The 23,837-nt window shown below is 36.0% G+C and overlaps 1 protein-coding gene across 1 annotated transcript in view; it reads left to right on the top strand.

Annotated features, from left to right (window-relative positions):
- Window positions 1–23,837, top strand: part of KLHL1 (kelch like family member 1) — a 237,967-nt gene that overhangs the window by 150,101 nt on the left and 64,029 nt on the right. Inside the window, exon 7 of the mRNA XM_026867823.1 lies at window positions 7,407–7,569. Within this exon, the coding sequence (XP_026723624.1) occupies window positions 7,407–7,569 (163 nt within the window). The remainder of the gene's footprint in view (window positions 1–7,406; window positions 7,570–23,837) is intronic.

Below are 23,837 nucleotides of genomic sequence, written 5' to 3'. Positions count from 1 at the left end.
CCTCCCCTTCTTCCTGGGTTAAACTTCACTCCTGATTTCACTACCTCCTCACCCCCCAACAGTGCAGCATGACAGGAAATGGGGGTTGTGGTCAATTCATCACACACTGCCTCTGCTGCTCCTTCCTCCTCGGGGAGGACTGCTCGCGCTCTTCTCCTGCTCCAACATGGGTTCCCTCCCATGGGAGAAGTCTGCTTCTCCAACATCTGTCCTCGCGGGCTGCAGTTCTTCATGAACTGCTCCAGCGTGGGTCCCCCGTGGGGTCACCACCAGTCCTGCCAGCAAACCTGCTCCAGTGTAGGCTCCTGTCTTCATGGGTCCGCAGGTCCTGCCAGGAGCCTGTTCCAACACAGGGTGTTCACGAGACCACAGCCTCCTTTGGGCATCCACCTGCTCTGGTGTGGGCTCCTCCCCGGGCTGCAGGTGGAGATCTGCTCCCCCGTTACCCCCCATGGCTGCAGGGGCACAGCTGCCTCACCATGGGCCGCACCGCGGGCTGCAGGGGAATCTCTGCTCCCGGGCCTGGAGCACCTCCTGCCCCTCCTTCTTCACTGACCTTGGTGAGAGCAGGGTTGTTTCTCTCACATATTCTCCCTCCTCTCTTCGGCTGCAGTTGTTGTACCATTTTTCCCCCCTTCTTAAATATGTTATGACAGAGGCACTGCCACTGTCTTTGATGAGCTCAGCCTTGTCCAGCGGTGGGTCCGTCTTGGAGCTGGCTGGTATTGGCTCTGTTGGACATGGAGGAAGCTTCTAACATCTTCTTAGAGAAGTCGACCCCAAATCTTTCCACACAAACCCAATACAGTATGAAGTGATTTTTTTCCAACTCTAAAACTATATATACATCATTGTGTATTGTTATTAACAAATATTGAATATCATTTTAATAGTGAAGAGGGAATGAAAGCTTCTTAATGGCATTGCAGCACAGAAGTAACAGCCTTTATTGATTTGATTTTATTTGATTAATAAAAATTATTATTGCTGTGATATATTTTATACGTGCTTCATAAAGCAAATTATTGGTTGTTTAAAGAAATGAAAGCATATATTAGGGAAGTAACTTTCCCTGAACACTCAACTCTTGTTTCATAATTTTTAATTATACCTGTTTATGCCTATCCCATTAATAACTGAAATCTGTATACATTCAGCAAACGCTGCAGTAGCAATGACTGAGAAGGCAATATTTTGAGAGTGATTATTCAAAATTTGCATAATCAAAAGGAATTATTCACACAAACAAAAAAACAGGCATTAAAAAAAAAAAAAAAAGTAATGGGAAATTTGTTGAAAACATTATTTTGACTGCTCCCAGAATGCTGTGAAGTCTGATAAAGAGTACTTACTTCATTGACCAGTATTGCAAGGTGCATATTTATCTATTTCACTGACATAGTGAAGTCTGGATTTAAGTACAATTTTTTCTTTGTAAGCTTTAGAGCTGCTTCTGTGAGTCACTAAGTTTTTCTATATTAGTAATTGAGTTAATTACCCAAACAGTAGGATGTCTAGGTTCCAAAGTTTGACCTAGTCCGGAAATGACTACACTGATAATGTGATATCCACCCTTTCAGGGTAGCCAGGAAGCTCTGGGATAGATCTCCTTAGATCCTTTTGTAGGGGCTTTAATTATTATATGGCATGTTAATACAGAATGGGATAGAAGAAAAATGAGAGGAAGAGTAGGGATTTGGTAGTTGTGATAACTGAGTGCTGGATCCCACTCCTTGAATATTTTTTAAATACAATACATAGCTATGGAAGCAAGAAAAAGGAAGAGCATTATTCCTAGTTTCGTAAGTGAGGCTCTCCATCGTAAGCAGAGTCTAGCAAAGTAATCTTATTACTAATCTTTGTTAGTCTTGTGCTTTGTATTAGTAAACTTCATACTATTCTGTTACTTTAATACTAAGTTCATCCAGTTTTCGATGAGCTTTTTAATGGCTTCTATTTTTTTTTTTTTTTTTTTTTTTTTAGCCCAAAGAGCTTTAAATAAACTGAGGAAAATGTCACAGAGTTGTAGAAAAGTGTTTAAAGCTGTATTATAGATATGACATAAATTTATTTTGTCAGTGAGAATGCTGAGCCTACCAAAATAATCTTTGGAGGACTGAAAAAGAAAATCTGGCATAATCCTATCCGATTTTAATAGAAACTTGTTTCTGGAGCAAACTAGTATCAAAATAACATCCATTTTTTTTTCTGTGGAGGAAACTATTTCATTTGCCTTGACTCTCTGGAAAGAGGTATGATTGGGAAACCAAGAATGAATATCCAACCGTTTTGCTCTTATTTGACAGACCAAATCACCAAAAGGTCTCTGATATATCATAATAGAGTGGTGAGTTTTCAGTAGGTGACTTTCTATCTCCCCTATACCTGTGCCATGTAATCTGTGTTAAGCAATAGATTAATAGATGGAAGATATGGAGACTTCCTAGTTTATCAGCCCACTGGAGTGGGAAGGAGAGTGCATGAATGAAGAGTAGAAGAGAAATAATGGATTTATTGTTCAACAAGAAAGAAAAAAACATATTATGCAATTAGATTCACTGTAGAGGCCTAGTGTTTCTCTCACAGAGTTGTCTGTCTCACAAAGCATCTCACTCTCTATGCCATGATATATTAGACTATGTGCTGTATTTTACATTTCTGTCATTTAAACCTGTCATCAGTAGACCTCTTGCAATTATCAGTTTGAAAGGTTTGTCTAGCCCAGACTCCAGAGTTGGTAACTGGGAAAAAAAGACAGATTCCATCCAGAACAAATACTGAAAGACACAGTCTATACCAAAGTCAAAGAGACTGTGATGTTAGTGCTGGGATTATGTAGACTGACTGTCTGCAAAAGGAACACAGAATTTCTCCCTGTCATTTATTCCTTGAAGACATGTCATCTCAAGGAGTTGGTGCATATCTATCTCAAAATGTATCAGGATAGATATGAAAACTTCACGCAACACAGAAGCTAGCACACTCCTAAATCTGTAATTCCAATAAATCCTTACCATCATTGGTTAAAATACAGAATATTATTCTTAGGTTTAATTTAAGAGGTTACTAATTTCAGTCATTAGATCTTATTATTTCTCCTACAGTTAGCCTCTTAATCATACAGTCTTTTATTTGTGTAGATACTTCTACACTACAATTAGAAAAAATATCTTTATAAACCCAACATCTCTCATGGAATTTCCAGCAAGATTTCTAGATTTTTAATGGTTCTTTTGTAATTCTTTCTGAAGTTCCTTCATACTATTTATATTCTTTACATGTACTACATTCACATTCATTAGTTTTCTTGGGTGTACCATTATAGGAACTCAATAGCAGCTGTAACTACAGGTTTCTCAATCTGTTCCATTTTGCATTTATGCTTCTCAGATGTCTACAAATATCAAAGCAAATTTTTCTTTAAAAAATGAGACAAAATACTTAAAATAGACATAATACTACTTTCATAGAATACAGCACCTTGTTTGGTTTTTTTAGTTTACATATTCCAAAATTATGATTTGCCCTCACATATAAAGCCACAACTATATCAAAACAGAATGAAATTAATCAGGTATTTTAAAACATAGTGGGCCAGAACTGGACCAGCTCTTGAGGAGCAAATGTAATGATGTCAATGCATTTGATGTTCTGAAGAGATTTTAAATATGTAAATTCATAGCAAATTAGTATGCACTCTAGTCAGCAGCATGGAAGATTACTTTTGTACATAAGCTATTCTGTCTTTGTCCTTTATGGAAATAATAATTTTCCTATAGCTTTGCCAGTAAATTTTCCTATTATAGAAGCAATGCAAACTGGTGAACTCAAACAGGCAATTTTGTATTTAATCCCTTAAAGTTCTCCAACGAAATAAACTTCCAGATTTCTTCACTGGTGTAACTGTAACTATATTCACACCTTTGGGAAATGAGTATGACATGAATCTCACACCAAGTCAACATTCTTATTTTGACAGTTTTCTAACTACAACATTTATCTACGTCAATGTAAGATTAATTTATGGGGAAATGGAATTAAACAACATGATAGCAAAGTATGTAGAAGTTATTCAGTAAGGTCAGACAAGTTCAGAGAGCACTCTGATGAACTTTAAAAGCCAGATGAATTCATGACACAACAGCAGTTGGTAAATCTAAAGTAAAAGACATTGGGGAAAAAATCTGAAAAAACTGTGCATCTCACAGGGTTCTACGTGTATTGTATAAACCCAGTAAAGTTCTCATTATAGAGAAGCCAGTGAAAAGTATTTCCTGTATAAGGCTCAGTTAAAGAGTATGGCAGAAAATGCAGAGAGAAAATCCGTTACTTTTATGCTATGAGCGTATCACTTTTAATTGTCATAAAAAAAAAAAAAAAAAAAAAAAAAGATAATCCACGAAAATGTAGAAAGAACAGTCTTTTGATTGCAAGGTTTCCCAATCCAATATCGGGGAGGGTTCTTAAATGATACCAAGAGCAAGATTAAGACACAAACAAGGTCAGATGCCATACAACCTTGTGAACTTCATTTTCTGTAACAACAGATAATAGTGATAGGACAGAGAGAAAAAGAAAGGAAAAGTCAGAATACCTAAGCAAGCAAACAGTAGAGATGGAGCAAGATTAATTACCACCACCATGAATCCAGTGACATCCTGTTGGCTTGGTCTTGGTGCAGGTGATGGTGCTGCAAGCTCCAAACTCCACCAAAGTCCCAGCTCCAAGGAAAAGCACGCAGTCCTTTTATTGCCTTTTATTGCCCCAGTCCCTACAATTTCTCCTGAGTCCGCCCATTTCCATGGAGCTCATTGTAATACATGCTGCCCCATGTTCTTCCATGTGTGCATGCCCAGGTGTTCACAGTGGTCGTACTGGCGGGGGGGGCGACCTGCGGCGTCTTCAGCCTCTGCACGTCTTCCTCACCCTGATTTCCTCTCCACCCGGTTAGCAAGCAGGTGCAGCCTGGTAGGCACTCTCAAGGATGTTGTTGTTTCAGCTGCGGGTGGATATCGTGGTTTCTTCACGGACAATTCATCTCCTTCAGAACGTAGTCCTCCACAGTGACAGGATGCTGAAGCCAGGAAGTGGTAGTGGTGCAGCAGCAATGTTGAGACAGTCTAATACAGTCCCTGACACAAGTTAAGCAAATTTTCTACAAAATATGACTGAAATAATTGGGATGTCTTAATTCGCAACAGGAAAAAACATGAGAATAAATCTCAAACATAAAAGGATGTGATAAAAAGTATTCAGTATTGGATGAGATTAAAAAAAAGTAAATTGAGGACAACTCCTTATGTCCTAATGAAAGCATAAATAAGCTATTTGAAGAAGTCAAAGGTGGAAACTTCAAAACTGATGAGATGTGTTGTGACATGAATCATAGTTCCACTGTGAAATTCTCTGCAAAATACAACTCTACTTATGTGTGAAGGTAAGAGAGTTTGTGCATTTAGACACCAATTATATACATATGCATGTGTATAGAAATATTAACACACCTAAACTTTCTTTGAATATGATTAAGATTTTAGCCCAACAAGAATTTGATTTTCTATTTAACTTTGCACTAAGTAAAGAGTATATACATAAAAAGCTACAGTACAGTATTGTTATAACAAATTTTAGCAAATACTATTTTGACAATGTAAACCTGTTTGTTCAGGATTTAAGAATATTTATATCTATTAGATAATAAGGTAAAACAAAACAAAACAAAACAAACAACAAACAAGCACACAAACAACAACAACAAAACAAAACAAAACAAAAACCACCACAACTACAGCGTATTATCCCCTGATTGCAAACACTAACACATGTTCCCACATGTTTGCTGCTTGTGTTCTGAGATAAACTATTGAGCTATATAGATCATGAGTTCAATTTAATATCCACTTTAATATCGTGGGAAAAATATAGGTGAAACATGATTGAATAAAAAGCATTTATAAGCAAGAGTCTTCATACCAGAAGAAACTGGAGAATGAGTTCACATGAGGTTCTACAGAAAAAGACAAGGCTCCGACTTTATAAGAAGGAAAATTTTAGTAAGAGTTACTAGAGTTTTTCTTTAAAAAAAAAAAAAGAAACAAACAAAACAAAACCTGAAACCAACACTCAAAGTGCAGGAACACTTTCTGTGAACACTGAGATGAGACTCAGACTCATTGATAGATATGGTTTTAAAGACTAAGCTTTGAATGAACGACTTTTGTGAAAAAGAACAAAACACTTCTACACAAAAAATGGAAACTTTGCATTGATTTAAATAAATTGTATCCTTTTCTGCAAGAAATACTTAAACCCATTCTCTGAAACTTTAATGATCTACTGTTTTCTGACTATTTGGTGAGTTCAAATAAAGTGCAATGGAGTGGGAAAAGACACATTTATTTAGGATTGGATTTAGCCTGAGATTTTTCAGAACAGTGCTCATTTGGGATCATGGAGTCATAGAATGGAATTGCTGAACTGAGTATTGTAACAAATAGTGCTGAGTTGTAACTTATCTTCCAGAGACTTCTAAGCTTAACTGAAGATACTGTGAGATAGAGAATTCATCAGGTCCTTTGAATGGGTGATTAAAAACCTGCATAGTTAAAATTTTGTTTCTTATTTTAATTTTTCCTACTTCGTGTTCCATGTTTTACATTTTATTTGTTTTACTTTTCTTCACTAGATAAAAGAATCCTTATATATCCAACATTATTTTCCTGTGAAGGTACCCATTCTCTTGTTATTTCTTTTTCTTAAGGTAAATTTATGAAGCAGTTTAAGTTTCTCACTGTAAGTTACTTGCTTAAGCATTTTAATATGCTTTTTGATTCTGTGTCAGTCCATTATGCTTCCTGTTAGTGGAAAATTGTGCATTTTCTTCTACAAAATTGACAAAAACACTGAAATAATTTTTGATTAAGTCTGAATCAGACTTCATTCCATTTCCTATGGAATTCTGGTAGGAGCAATTACATTCAGTGAAAACCCCTTTAGGTGGACAATAATTTGAGATCTATCAGGTTTCCAGTCCATAATTAATCATGTACTTTAATGACATTCTAAAGATATTTTAAAGATCTAATTCACGATCAGAATGTTGTGAGTTAAACAGTATACAGAAATCTAAGACTATCACATCATTGACAGGTTATTCTAGGAAGCAAGCAATCTTCTCAAGGAATGAAATTAGGTTTGTTTGACAAGACCTATTTTTCATAAAGCCATGTGCAGTGGTATTAATTTTATTCTTGCTTGTTAATCTTTAATTAATCAAATCTCAAATCAGTGTTTCCATTTTCACTTTGAATATGCAAGTTCATTTGTTACTTGTGTTATGGAAAACTCTTTTACTCTTGATAGAGAAAGCATACTTTTATCTTCTCTCACTCTCTCCTCCATTTTAGGAGTTACAGTGCTTGAAGGGCCTATTTATGCAGTGGGAGGACATGATGGTTGGAGTTATTTGAATACAGTTGAGAGGTGGGACCCTCAAAGTCAGCAGTGGACATTTGTGGCAAGTATGTCAATTGCCAGAAGCACTGTTGGAGTAGCAGCTTTAAATGGCAAGTGAGTAGGGTATTCTTACATGGTTGAAACACATTTCTTGGAGGGATGAATAACTGTCACAGTAGTAAATAACTTTTAACATACTGTAATAGAGGGTGTCTTTTAAAATAAATGTAGACACAGTTGTGCACCTCTCCATATATCTCATGGCACTTACATTTACTTGAAATAAGTAATTTATATTTTTTCTTCATTAATTTTGTTTAATATTTATATCAAATTCTTAAGACTATAGACCTGACATGTCAGTGTGTAAGGTATAAACCAATTCAGGACAAATTGTCAGTTGATTCATCTGACTTTTATGTTGTATATGTCAGTTCTAGTTAACCAACCAAGTTTATCCATCTAATATAGTCATGTACCCAGTGATAAGATTTGTTGTGTGTGCATTTTATACTTGGATTCAGCCAAACGCTGACCAATGAAACCTTTTTTGTCTGAATGCAACTACATTCACACTGCAAGTAAACAGAAATTTGATTCTTCTCAAAACAATCAGACTACATTAAACCTGTAATTTCTAATTGTGCTCAGTTTCATAGTTTCTCTTTTATAACTTTCACTTTTAAAAAATTTATTGTGGCACTTATTAAAACTCATTTATAGTAACTTACTATTATGTATTACTTGTTGCTTATAATTTGTAAAGTACTTGCTTTTAGCTATGTGACGAAAAAGACTGTGGTGTGAACTGTAATAAAACATAGGTGGGGAAGGAAATAATGACACACAACTTCAGTTATTTTTGTATAGGCCTCTACAGCTAAGACAATCATCCTAATTTCCTAATGGAAGAAAGATGTACTTTTAGGATATCCTTTGTCTTACTTATTTTAGACATTTGTGTTAGGACGGCATGAATTGTGCTTTGTAAGTGTCCATTTTTCTCTACTAACTATATAGGAAACCTGAGGACTGTCTCAGATTCTGACTTCTATATTTTTGATATTTAAGGTGAATCCCACTGTAGTCAACAGAATATAAATAAAGGGCTGTCAGTAAAGAATCCCTTGGGAATAGTGGGAGCAATGGAATAAGGCAAATTTCTGGCATATTATTTTCCTCATACTTTATTGCTACTGAACAGCAAGGAAGAAAGGATGTGAGATGGAATGAGAAAGAAAATATTGAGGCCATTAAAAAAATAGTTAATAAAATTTGGGAGATAAAGTATAGAGGGAAAAAAGGATTTATTAAGGCTATTGGGTTTCATGGTAGACTATGCTATTGTATAATTGAACAACGCACTAAATTTTGCCTACCCTATTTCTTCCAGTTGAAAATTATTCAGTTTTATTATACAGTTGGAAAAACTCTCAGAAATCCTTTATATTAAGTTGTGCTTATCAGACCTAAGATACAGGCTTGAGATAAGTAGGGTGAATTGATTTCTGGCATAGTCAGACTCTTTCTATTGACTACAAGATTCACTGAAACAAGAAGTTTAATTTAATCCCAAAACCAACTATGTTAGAAGAACTATAGGAAATTGTGTACCTTTCTGCAGCAGCAGCAGGAGGTCTGACAGAGTACCCATAATCCCATCATTATAAAAATATGTAGGTATTATTTTTTTAAAATAGAATCTCAAATTAATTAAAACTACAGGCTTTAAAATGTTAACTAATTTTATGAGTTTGTCATCTTATGGTTGTGTCCTATTTGCAGAATAACTCTGGATTAAATAGGCTTTATTGGAAGTATTAATTATTAATATTATAATATTTGATTTATAGTATTTTATACCTACCACTAAGGCTAAGCTGTCATTGCTTTCTCTTACTAAGTCATGCTGGCATTGAAATGTTCCAGAGTAGACCAAATGGACAAATATGCTTTAATAATCCTGTTACTCTAAAAGAACGTGGTTTTGATAGTGCATAAGCCATGCAGCCAACTAGCAGAGACAAGATCTAGGCAAATAATCCTGCAAATATAGATCTAAAATGATGAAGAGGTACATGTGGTTATGTATATATATTCCAGGTATGTTTCTTTTGCTCAGCTGAGCATGTATTTAATGCTTAGTTAATAAATGGTTAACTGAATTTTGCATGAATTGCATAAGAACACCTTTAAATGAAAAGTGGATTGGACACAGCTGGAAACTGAAAAGCAGTGGTCTCACTGAAACAAATATACTACTGATTTTTTTTTTTTTTTTTTTTTTTTTTTTCGTCTTTAAAAAATATTCCATATGCCAAGAACTGGGACTTGAAAACATATGTAAGGACCAAAACTTGCAAGTCTGGTGCTATTCTTACTACACTGCTGTTCCACACAACTGACATATGCTGCATTCCTCATCTGAACTTTTCACTTTGAAATAGGAAAACAAATATGGATTCATTTTTGTAGTAAAGAAATTCCAAGGATATTATAAATGGATGTCTCAATGGCAAGCAAGAGATTGGCTTTAATATTTGACAAAGGAGAAACTATTTTTTAGCATAGAAGTTTTGAGGAATCTTTTCCTGGTTATTTCTTATGTTCCTTTTCTTCTGCACTGAATTAAATAAGTAAAATAAATAAAATGCAGCAGGGTTAGACTACCTTTGAAGTGAGAGAGTTAGAAGCTATTCTACGGGTGTATATATCTCCCACAGTGCTTTGGGCACTTTACATAAAAGGGATTCTGTATGCTAAATATTTCAAATGTGAGCTTCTTAAATACTTCAAAAAAGATTGTCTCTTCTTTTGTGTGTTAATGATGGAAACTATCCCATTTGTGTTCTTCTCTACATCTAAGGTCCACTTCATTGGTTTTCCAGTTTAAACCATTTTAAGCAGAAAAAAAATGATATATTTTACCATAAAATTGGTTTAAAATTGCCTTTTGCTATAAGCTTATGGTGGAAATTCTGATTCTGATCTCCTCAGGATCTAAGATGACTAAGTAAATTCTTATTAGTTCTTAATTTATTGAACCTTTTTATGATTACTTACTTTTTGAAGCTCACTCATATCTGTACAAGTCAATGATAAATTATTTTGCTTCTCAAACAAATGGAAAGCAATACTATCTGTATTTGGCAAAAGAGGGCACACAGAAATTAATATTACTTCACTATTTAAATTTAAACTGAAAATGCTATATTATATCAAAATCTTCCCTAAAAGCTGAAAAAGATTGTGTCAGCGTGTGCATCATAATCCAGTCTGAAAAAAACTTTTAATTATTGAAGCCATAAAATCCTGCTGAATTTATCATAAATTCAGGAAAAAAAAAAAAAAGAGTACTTTTTTTTGTATAATCAGGTTGCATTATTACATTTTGAGGTCACCGTACTGTTTCACCCATGAATGGAACATCTTCCTCTCCCAGCACGAATGTCACCTGCTTGTTACCCTCAGAGTTCCCACAATAATAAGATACAGTAGTTACTATCCTTCAGTCAGGAACACAAACAATATCTCTTTTCTTAAGTTGCTTCCTAAATGTAAGGGGCAGCTAGAACAACTAATAGAAGGGATAGGTGGTTTTCTAGCTAAAAGAAAGACACATACCAGATTTATTCTACCAGAATTTCAATAAAGCAGTTTATCTGGCATTACACAGGAAATAATTACTTAAAATAAAAAAAAAAAATAGTACAGGTATTTTAAGAAGAAAAGAACTCTATGTCACAACTAGGATTTCACAAAGTTACTGCTGGAATTCTTTAAAAATCTTTAAAGATCAGCTTTGGTATGAAGGAGTGTAACAGAAGGAGCACACTAGTTAAATTATCAGACCATTCAAAGTGACATCAGAGGGAACCTTATCATATGGGGCATGTTGGACTATTCTACAGAAGTATTTGGATGACCCTAAGAAGCAACACAAATTGAATATTTAATAGTATACATGTGAATGCACAAGTCTTGTGAAGACAGAAAAAAAGCTCTGTACCTTGTACAAAGAAAGCAGTAGAAGAAATCTGGGGGGAAAAAAAAAAAAAGAAAATGCAACTGAGAAATGCATAAAGTTTTATTCATTGTGAAAATATTTATGCTATTTGGATTACTGTGTTCATTTCTGGTTATTCATACTGAAGGAAGTTTAACTGAAATTGTGAAGTTAGAATAGGGGGTACCACGACTATTAAGAATGCCTGTCATACCAAAGAAAAGCAACAGAAGTATTACAGTTGGAAAAGGAACAGATGGATAGAAATAGATACAATTCAGATGGCAGAGAGAGAATAAAAAAGATAGGGAGATAGGAAGCTGTACACAAAATTCTCATCAGGTTCTAAATGCATGTTTATAGGTTCATGGAAAGGGTAATATTACCTGTTTTCATGTGACACCAAAGATTGGATTCCAATAATTTTCCTTTTCAGTAACATTTTATTTCCCCAAATCAACACTTGGTGCTGTGTAGCAGTAATGATCTGTGTTGAGGCTTTGGAGCGTCCATCTCCTTCATCCGTACACCTTTCTTATAATTAAACAGTAATGAAGTGTGGAGATTTTTAGCCTTACTATACTTTTTTTTAAAAAAAACTTGATATCTTTATCAATTTTTAATATACTTTGGTAGCTACTCTAGGACTTGCTATAACTGTAAAGTTTCATGGGATGAAACATGGTCAGTAGTCTCTCCTGATTCGGAAATAGCATAGTCTTTTCTGTCTTGTTACTGTTAACAACCCTGTTACACAGACTGGAAATTAGAGTGTATGTACTCTCTCACATCACCAGTAGATGTGGGTGTTAAGACATTAAATGTGAAATGGAGATTTACACTTAAAAAAAAAAAATCAGGAAAGGATAGTGCTTTTTCTATGCAGATAACAGGAGAGGTCAGAAGTTGGGATAATTTCAATGGTTCTTTGGGGGATGACATAAGTGACATGTAGCTAGTATGCAACATATGCAATATAAAACTAGTATTCTACAGTTTACAGGAGGTAATACTGAAGTCGAAATATTCTTCTACAATGTAAGTCAGAAGCACTAAGGAATCAAAAGTATGAAAAGAATCTTACTTTTTCCAGAAACTTCTTAAAACTGTCACTTACTGTTTCAAGATTATGTCTTAATTTCTTCATTTGTAAAATCAAAAAGAAAAATACTAGTTGACAGTTCCAATGCAGTAAATTGAAATTTAAATATTATATTTAAAATGTGGTTGCCTCCAAAATACAGTAGCTATTTATTAGCTATCCATTAAAAAGTCTCTAATATATGAATCATACATTCCCTAAGAACACTGAATATTTACACTAATTTTATTAATGTAATTTAATTTCCAAATTTTTATTATAATGAGAAACTGTAAGTAAAAATGAAATTAAGTTTAAAAACTTTCCTCTGGAATATATACCTAAAAGACATACCATCATACAGATTTATGCTATTCCAAACAATTTCTTGACACAACCATAACTGAAAATTATATAGATTTTGCTATTATATGGCCATAAAAATTACATTACAAAAAATATCCCTGAATTTTTACTTGTATTGTGGAAATGATCCACGCTCTTTTATGTTACTATAGTTTTCACAGCAAGAAGACTGGCTCTTTTCTTTTTAAAAGATATCAGTAAATCTGTGTAAAATTTCCTTTTACAAAAAGAAAACATTCTCAACTGTGAATACAATCTGCAGATTGACTTTAAGTGGTAGAACATCACAGCAGTACTTTGAGTTAAGCTCAAATGTAATGACTTAGGCCTGCACTGGGAAGCAGTTAATTCACATGGTAATATCTTGTAGAACCAAGGAGTAGGGAATTCTGCCCTTTATTGATTGCCACATCGTCAAAGATGTGCTTTAGTGGACTTGGTATTTCCACCTGCTGCTTTCATTTATATCAAATATCATGCACTGTTATTGATCTATGATAGATGACAAAAAGCAAGGAATTGTCTAATCTTACCTTTAAAAAATAGAACTATTTACGTGCCCTTTCAAATCATCTTTTATTTGAGGGGAAAAAAAAAAAAAAAAAAAAGTTTTATAGGTATTTGGTTTCTCTGAAGAAAAGTGCAAGAGCACTGAGAAATGCTGCAGGAAAATATTTTTTTCACCAATATCTATCTGAATTGTATCTGATTCTTTCAACAAAGAAGTAGCAATATATTTTCTATTATTGTCATTAGTATTTCTATTACAATTGCTTTTAGTCTCCATCTTCATTTAGGCACTTACAATGAGGGAAGGAGAAAAGGGATGCTCTGAATTTGCAGTTACATGTGCATTATTATGGTGGATTAGCCCTGGCTAACAGCCAAATGCCCACCCGTCCACTCACACACTCACTCGCCTTCATTAGATAGGACCAAAAAAGCTCATGGGTTGAGATAGACAGGGAGATCACTTACCAATTACTGACACAGGCAAAAAAGACTCAACTTGGGAAAAATTAATGTAATTTATTGCTAATAAAATAGATTCTGGGTAGTGAGAAACAAAGTCAAATTTTAAAAAACCACCTTTTTTCCCCTCTTTCCCAGGTTGAGGTTACATTTTTCATTCCAATTTCTCTACCCCCACCCCTGAGCAGTCCTGGGGTATGTGGAATGGTGGTTGCAGTTAGTCCATAACTGCTCCTATCTGCTGCTCCTTTCTCCTCACACATTTCCCTTGCTCCATCGTGGGCTTTCCGTAGGCTGCAGTCTTTCAGGAAAGTACCCTGATGCTCCGGTGTGAGGTCCTCCACAGCCTGCAGTGAGGATATCTAACATGGAACGCCTACTCCTCTTTCCCTAACTTTGGTGTTCCCTCTGCTCTCTGTTTTCCCATCTCGCTCTGTCTGTGTGGTGTTTTTGGCTATTTCTAGAATACGCTTTCCCTGAGGTGCCCCCCCTGGCCTGAGGGGCTGAGCCGTGCCCTGAGGTGGGTGGGTTGGGTTTCAGCAACTGGGCACTTACAGGCAGTACAATTACAATATTGATTTTTGCACACTTAATCATGAAATAATTGCCACACACTGGACATTTTTGTGTTGAGTTAGGAGATCAGGTTTCCTATCAAATGTTATCTAAATGGAGTTTTGAGAAGAAAGGATTCTTAGAAACAGGAAAAGAAGCCATTTAAATTAGGTAGATAAAAGATGAAAAATGGGGATGGCCTTCAAGTACCCAAGCAGCAGGTCTATCCTGGGGCAAATAAACAGGTCTGGCTAGGGTTCACCTAATTTGTTATAGCAGTTTCGAAAAAAGCTGTGCTGGGCATTTTTAAAACATTTGAGCTTTCAGGAGGTTGGTGCCAAAGCTCTATCTGTGGTTCTTGTTTCCTACGTTTGGTATCAAAGGAAGTAAACAAATGCTCAAACACTCTTGAGGACATGAGTCACAATTTTATAATCTCCAGAAAGATGTCAAAATTCTGACTGCTGATTCGTTTAAGCAGGAAAATGTAATACAAATATTAAGAGCAACATGCTTAAACTGACCGAGAGGGTTTGTTTTTTGGGTTTTTTTTTTAATAGCATAAACCCCTAAACATAGGTCCTCTTAATCCAATCCAACATGTTTAATATTGGAGTTGTTTGAAAAGCCTCATCTTTGTCCATAAACTAGGTTTTCTTCCTTTTTCTTGTTTACCTTAGTCACGGAGATTTCAATGTATTCCCTTTTCATATTTTTATTGCAAGACAGTTCAACATAAAAATGTGGTTTTGTGGTTGTGCCCTTTATGAAATTATTTACTATCAGTTGGTAACGTCAGACTTTGTCTGTGGCATGACTGTAGCAGATAAAATGAGAATGGATTCCACATTCTATTAATTCTGCTTAACCATTCATAAAAACAGAATACAGCAATTATTAAAAAAAAAAAAAATAATCATATGCATATACATATTTACTCTTTGTCCATTCACACCCATTCAAATTAATTTGTTACATTTTCAGTTTCATTTGTTAGGTGGCAAGGCTTTAATACTGGCTTTGGTGTTTGTTTTTTTTTTTAAAAAAAAGGCATTTATTTATCTATATTCAGTTACATTCATTCAGTCCCACTGGTTTTGTAATAGTTATATTCATTTAGCAATGGATTTCCATGAACTGGATTATTATCCTAGCTTTTCCAGCTATTCTTTTTTTCATATTCAATAAGAAACACAAAGAGCTGGCCAACACAGACATTGGCATATGTGCAGGGGAATGTTTTGTTTTCAGGTCATTTAATGAGACAAAGCTGGAATGAAACTTGTGGGGTTTAGATCAATATTGTTCCTGTGGTAAATAAGAGTTGCTTTAGTTTTATATGTCCCTTATGACTATTGTGCATTGTCACTACATCAGAAATTTAGCTTGCTGAAACTTAATTTTCAAGAAAATGGCAGAATTCAAACCAAATTAGTGTGTGCACAAGAAAGGTTCTCAAAACTGTCTCGTAGTCAGTCACTCACAGGAGTATATGCACTGTGTACTGACCTCGCAGAAGCAAAGGTTAATAACTGCACAAAGTCCTTAATAGCAGTTCAGTGTTAGCACAAGAGAATTAGCAATGTATTACATTCATATAACCACCTACAAAACTTGATTGCGTGGCCCATTACAACCTCCTCCAGGAGTTCTGCTTCTTTGCCTTTCATGCACCATATAATAAACTATCTGTGGCATTTTCTCTTAGCAGAATCATTAAAGCTTATTAGTAATTCAGTGCGTTGGTCTGATCTTTTGTACTTTTGCCCACAAATTCATATTTCCTATGCAGAGGTCCTGTACAGCACAGTGAATGTGCAATTTGATTCAATATGCATCGTATTGTCTCTTTTTCAAGCAAGATCTAACTCGGTATTTTACATCCAACCTGTAAAATAGGAGTGTGTCCAGGCTTCCTTCATTTTATGTGGCTAGGCTAGCCTTAAAAAAGGCTAGAACAGATACAAGGTAGGTAAATGTATGTGACTCTTAGAAGAGGACAATGAAAAATCATGAAACTTTACACTAAAATCAATATTTTTCCTACAGTCCAAGATATATGCATATGCAGCTAGGATTAGAGCTAGGTTGCTCTTTAGAACCGAAGTGATTATTAGGAAACATTGCAGATGCTAAAGACATTGCTGTGTTGCAGGGTGGGACTTGATCAGCCTTTTTTCTCTTGAATTACTGTGGTCAGGCTCCCAGATGTTTAGGCCACATTTCTGTTTTGAATGCTTACTGCACATCTACATCTTTTAGTGTGTACACCCCACCATGCACTTATCTTCATCCATCCCACACACAAACAAGATGTTGGACTAGCTGACTGTTGACTGGTATACAGCTAGTGTGACTGTCATTTGCTGTAAGGTCTGCCATTCAGTTTTTGTAATAAGGAACATTTTGTCTTTACTACATTGTTCTTCTTTCCGTAAATGTTGTAATGAATAACAAATTCTACATGGATAATAAATATAACATAGTTCATTTAGGTGTGTAAGGGTACTTCAGACCAAGAAGACATGGTGAGTTAACTTAATCAGTCCTAATATCTGAGAAGAAAAAGCAATCATGTCACTCCTAATAATCTTTTAAATGTAACATATGTACCAATGTAGACAGCAGGAGGCAGTGTGGATAACTCCTAGAAAGATTCACAGCCGGTTTTTAAATTGTGCAGTCTCCACAATTAAGCACAGACTTTTAAAAGTATTCAGCAGCCACTGTCTTATCTGTCATGGTCAAAACTGTAAAAAATATTAGCATCCCCCATTCTGGATTATTCTGAAAGAATGGCTTTTAATTATATTCTTTAGTGGGAGATGAAGTATGAGAATCCCAGCCTGTCTCAAAGAGTACCTAATGACTGTATGGTGGGACCTGAAGGGAGCCCTTGTTCAGTGCAGAGGGTCTAGAGATACTCTCCTGACCAAATGAAGACATTTACTTCAATTACATTCACATATGTGTATACATGTACTTTCTTATTTCCACATATGTGTAAATCTGGAAAAGTATTTCTGAAATTAAAGAAAGCTAAATATCTAATTTGATACTCAGCTGGATACCTTTATGGGCAACAGCCCTTACAGCAGCTATGAAAAATACCTGTTATACTCAGCAGAACAGAATACTACAACATCTCCACTGTTAACTGATATTTCTGTTTTTCTAATTTGAAACTTGATTAATTTCTTAATAACTAATATTGGGGTAAAATGAAATGTCTTTTGACTCGGTAGACCAACTTCAGCTGAATCTTTCATTATTGGTTGAATTCACTGAATTGAGATAGATTAGTTCATTGTGGAGGTCACAGACTAAATGATCTGAGACTTTTTTTTTTTCAAGTAATCAATATAATTGTAATGCACTGATAATTTTCATACTTCAGTAAAAACTAGGGAACTGGCTCAATATTGTTAAATAAATAAAATACTAATATGCTGTAATTGTGATTTTTAAAGCTAAAGTAACACTTCAAAATTTCATGCCAAGATAACAAGATAAGAAAGTATGACTGAAACAATTATATTTCCCATCAGAGCAGACTTTTTTCATGTTTTTTTTTGCTTGAGGCTTTCTTTGCTCTTGTGTTTTATTGATGATTCCATTATTCTTCTGCTAAACCATTTGAACTAAGAAAAGTGCTATACTTGGCATCCATAAATACAGAAATATTTTAAAATCAGTATTTTATGAATGACATGGGTATTTTGGCTATTACTGACATACAGCTGGTTTTCCGTGTCAAAAAATTCATGCTTTCACATGTATGTTTCCATAACACCATAACAGAATTTACATTATCTACTCAACTAAAAAGTAATATGAAATTTGATTTAGGATTATATTAATTACTCATTAGGCATTTCATAAATGTAACTAATTTTATAAAACCCTTTTGCAATGGGAAGAATGACATACGTTTTAAAGACTAGCTCAAAAGTTTTGAGCCTTAGAATTTTTTCACAGAAACTTTTAAAATCTTGTCTCTTTTCTTACTAAATTTTACTCTAACGTACTTTGACCTATAAATAAATTTATACCTTAATTTAAATCCCATAGAAGTTATTTCAGGTTTTTTTATGACTGTTTTGACACTGCTGATGTTTTATGAATGTGCTCTTTATTAACCACTGCTTTTGATCAAACTCTTTTCTCAGAAAGGCAGTTATTCTGCCTCCCACTATAAGGAAAAGGGGACACATGTTGAAAATATTATTCCTTTACTGCGGAAAATACAAAAAGGTGTAGATTTCAAATTTTTTTTCTCAAAATTATGCAATAAATGAATACTGAGACAGAACAAAATGGAACAGCTCTATGGTCTAGAGTTATTAAACTCACAAGGAAGATTAATATTATAACTATATTAGCTCAGTCTAGCACAAAGTATTCTGAGTTCAGTAACAATTTCTTATTTAATAACAAATTCACTGTATCTTTTTTAAATAATAAGAGAACTAATAAAGGACTTTAAGGTCATGCTGATTAATTAACAAAATTATTAATTTACAAATACTATTTTGCCTTCACTATCTTATAGCCTGTTACAGTCAAGAACATTTTTAACTTGTAGGATCTGCATTCAGTCACTGGTCTTGCAGAGATAATGTAGCCCATATAACTTTGATTAGAATTACATTGACTTGAAACAGGTTCTTTCTATTAGGAAATTATACTTTCTAGTGTAAGTTTGCTGTAATGGTATTAAACATGCAAAGGGTGTTTTTCTCTCAATATTTTCTATCAGTAGTTCCTATTTCTTTAATTGCAGGCACTTTTTCCCTTCACTTTTTTTTTTTTTTGGTCAAACTGTATGTATTTTTACTTTACTCCACTACTCCATTACTGCATCAAATACATGAAATTCCCTTCCAAATTTACACACAGAAATAAAACTTCATTAATGCTTTCCATTCAGAAAATTATAATTTTTTCAACATTTTCCAGCAAACTCCTGTTCATTGGCATAACCAAGTCAGCATGCATAGATGTTTCTCCTCTCCAACAGTTTGATTCGTAGATTGGGCATGGACTGATTCAGCAATACAGAAATCTGGCACTGATGAAAATTATTACCTTCCCCTCACTTCTACTAGGCAGATACCCTTTGTGGCAGAGTAATCCTCTGTTGCTCTTTCAGGCACACTGAAGGGGCAGAAAAGGGTACAAAAGGGCCTAAGCAAAAGACTGGATATAGTCTTTGATATTCACAATTTTGAAAGGCAAAACATTGTTAAGAAATGCAGCAAAGGCATGATTCAACTGTTTTCACAATACTACCTCACATCAAAGGCAGTCTTGTCTTTTGAGGTTGGCTTGTCAAACTGAATTAAAAATGGCTTTTCTGATTAGTTATCAAAGGTTTTTAATGACAGCACTGTTATAAATGCTTTTAGTCCAGCCAAACATGATTACACTTCCTGTCTTCTAGGTTGAAACCTCTCCTGCACTTTCTAGACATTTTATATATATATATATATATATATATACACACACACATAAATGTTTAGGAATCTCAATCCATCTTAATGCAGAAAAAAAAAGGCCAACCCTGAAAAGACAAAGTTCCAGCTCAGACGAGACTGAGTTTAGTCTAAATTTATATGTACACATAGTGTCTGAATAAGCTGAAATATAGATGATGGGGAATAGAAATCTCTAATATCTCCACAGGCAAAACTTTCATTGTTATCAGTGGAGATAAAAGTACTCAATACTGTATGCTTTCTTTTCCTTGTCAATCTTCCCCTCTAAACAGTATAGCATATATAATAGAATCCATTATATAGAATATTTAATAGAATCCCAAAGTTTTGATGGAATACAAAACGAGGTGCTATTCAATTAACAGAGATTCCCAAGTCAAAAATTAATAAAGATATGACTATTACATGATTGTGATTATGATTATCTCTTGAGCTTTCGTTTTAATTGCACAATGTTAAAAATAAAAATCTTATAATACTGTAGGTACTCAAAAGCTATTAAGAGATATGTCATCTACAAGAAGTCTAAAGATATCAGTAATCTGGGAGAAATAGAAAAAATGGAGCTATGTGTTTGATGCTAATTGAAGTAATATGTAAATTAAGTTAAAATTTCTAAAAAAATATAAATTAACAATGTGAAATTAATAAACCAAGAAAAATTTAAGGAACGTGAATTTTTTAATTTCAGACTCACTGGATTATCTTTCATCTCTGACTTCTGAATGTACTTGCACATGAAAAGGAAAGTCAATTTACAAGTATTTTCAACAAATCATCCAGAGCAGAGGTGGTACCTGGTAAATGAAGTAATAGAATTGAATATAGTTAAGAAGCATAAGAGTAGCTCTTGCAAATGCAGGACTGATATCTGATCTCAGTAATGCCAGGTTTTCATGCTTTTTTAGAAAAAATGCGTTGTACTTTTCCCTATAGAAAATTTTACTATAAGCTCTTACCAAGAAAGACAAATCTGCAAAAATGGATTAATTCTAAGTCATCTAATAAAATAAGACCCTAAGCACTAAGAAGGAATCTTACTAAATATCTTTGGACTACTAAATAGCTCTATAACATCAGGAGAGATTTTGGAGCTGTGTAAGGCAACTCAATCTACTCCCTGTATAACAGCCAGCATAACTAAGAAAAGACCATGAGTGATAGTAGCAAGCGTGTCTCTTCTGAGAGGTACGAAGTCACCCGTCAGCTGGCCTAACACTCTCTCTAGAAAGGTGTACTGCTTACTGGGGGCTCGTATCAGGGATGTCACCAACAGACTGCCGAGCCCCATACAGTCCACTGACTATTATCTGCTGCTATATTTTCACATGGGCATCAGGGATACAATCTGAGCCATATCAAGAACGATTACAGAGCCCTGGGAGCAGTGGTAAGGAACTCTGGAGCACAGGTAGTTTTCTGATCGATCCTCCCAGTCAAAGAGAAGGGGTTTGAAAGGACCAGTTAAATCTGACAAATAACAGTTGATTATGGCACTAGTGCCACAGCCAGGGGTTCAGCTACTTAGACCATGGTAACTGGTTTGAGGAACATGGTCTACAGGGGGCAGATAGTGTCCATCTGTCAGAGAAGGGGAAGAGCATCTTCAGTCATAGGGTTGCCAAGCTGTTGAAGAGGGCCTCTTGGTGGAGGGGAACCTCAATCCATCCCACTCCTACCAGTTTGATGCCAGTGCCAATAATAGATGCCCGGAGCCTGGAGAGGGATTGCAGGTCAACAGGAGAGAACCTGAAGAGCAGCACACTGGAATTCCAGCCAGTAAGTCAGCTTCATTGGGAACCCAGCTTAAATGCCTCTATACAAACTCACATAGCATGGGGAATAAACAAGTGGAGCAAGAGACGTGCACACACCTGCAGAGCTGTGATCTTATTGGCATCATGGAGATGTGGTGGGAAGGCTTTTATGACTGGAGTGTTGGAATACAGGCTCCTTAAGAAGAACAGACAGGGAAGACAAGGAGGGGGTGTAACCCTCTAGGAGTCCAGGAGTCATTATAGTGGGGATCTGCTACAGGCCACCCCACCAGGAAGACTGAGTGGGTGAAGCCCTCCATACAGAGATAGGAGCAGCCTCACATTCACAAGCCCTGATCCTCATGGAGGACTTCAACCACCCTGATATCCTTTGGAGGGACAACACAGGTCATAAGCAATCCAGGGGCTGGTGGGGAATGTGAAGCCTAAGGACAGCCTTGGCTGCAGTGAACATGAAATGGTGGAGTTCAAGATCCTTGGGGTAGCATGGAGGGCAAACAGCAAGCTCAGTATCCTGAACTTCATGAGAGCAGACTTTGGCCTCTTTGGGGATCTGCTTGGCTGAGTAACAGGAGATAAAGCCCTGGAGGGAAGAGGGGTTCAAAAAAATGGTTGTTATTCAAGGATCACCTCCTCCAAGCTCAGGAGCGAAGCATTCCATCAAAGAGAAGGCAGGTAAGAATTCCAGGAGGCCTGCATGGATGAACAAGGAGCTACTGGAGAAATTCAGAAACAAAAAGGAAGCCTATAGAGGGTGGAAGCAAGGACAGGTAGCCTGGGAGGGTGTCCTGATTTTGACCAGGATGGAGTTAATTTTCATTGGAGTATTTCATACCATGTGATGTCATGCCCAGGTGGGCAAGTGGCTCTCTTGTTTTTTTGCTGGGGACTGGCACACGCCGTCTGCTCCTCTGTTGGTATTGCTGCTGTGGGGGGCGGTCATCGTGTTCAGTAAGCCACTGCTGCATTTTACCCATTTTATTTTTGAACTCACTATTTTTCCTGTTGTTCTCTTGTTATATTTAGTAAATTCTTTTTTGTTATTCAACCCATGAATTCTCTTCTTTTGTGCCTCCCCTATCTTACTAGAGGGGGGAGGGGAGATTAAGGGCCGGCCACGTGCCATCTGGCTGCTGCCTGAGATCAAACATCCGCAGAGGGATGAACTGTCTGACCAGTCAGGGATCGGGTTAAGAAGGCCAAAGTCCTAATGGAATTATATCTGCCAGGGACATCAAAGGCAACTAGAAAAGTTTCTCTATGTACATCAGTGATAAAAGGAAGGCTAGGGAAAATGTAGGACCTCTTTGGAAGAGAACAGGAGACCTGGTTACCTGGAACATGGAGAAGTCTGATGTACTCAATTTTTTTCCTCTGTCTTCACCGGCAAGTGCTCCAGCCACACTGCCCAAGACACATAAGTCAAAGGCAGGGTGTGGGAGAACGAAGAACCACCCACTGTAGGAGAAGATCAGGTTTGAGACCATCTAAGGAACCTGAAGGTACAGAAGTCCATGGAACCTGAAGAAATGCACCTGTAAGTCTTGAGGGAAATGGTGGATGAAGTAGCTAAGCCACTATCCATCATATTAGAGAAATCACTGCAGTCTAGTAAAGTTCCCACTGAATGGAAAAAGGGAGAAATAATCTCCAATTTTAAAAAAGGAAAAAAGGAACTACAGGCCACTCAGTCTCACCTCTGTGCCCTGCAAGATTATGGAGTAGATCCTCCTGGAAAATACATTAGGGAACATGAAAAATAAGGAGGTCATTGGTGACAGCCAAAATAATTGAACTAAGGGCAAATCATGCCTACGAATCTGGTGGCCTTCTACAATGGGATTGCCACATTAGTGCATAAGGGAAGAGCAACTGATGTCATCTACCTGGACTTGTGGGTGAAGAGTGGATTGGAAACAGCCCTGAGGAGAAAGAAATGGGAGTATTAGTGAATTGAAAACTGACTATGAACCAGCAATGTGCGCTTATAGCCCAGAAAGCCAACAGTGTCCTGGGTGGCATCAAGAGATGTGTGGCCAGCAGGTTGATGCAGGTGATTCTTCCCTTGTAGTTCATTCTCGTGAGACCCCACCTGAAGTACTGTCTTCAGCTCTGGGACCCTAACA

Source organism: Athene cunicularia, assembly GCF_003259725.1.
Source record: "Athene cunicularia isolate RWA chromosome 1 unlocalized genomic scaffold, athCun1 chr1_part1, whole genome shotgun sequence".
Taxonomy (NCBI): Eukaryota; Metazoa; Chordata; class Aves; order Strigiformes; family Strigidae; genus Athene; species Athene cunicularia.
Note: the sequence above shows the minus strand (reverse complement) of the source record. Positions and strands in the feature narration are given on the sequence as shown.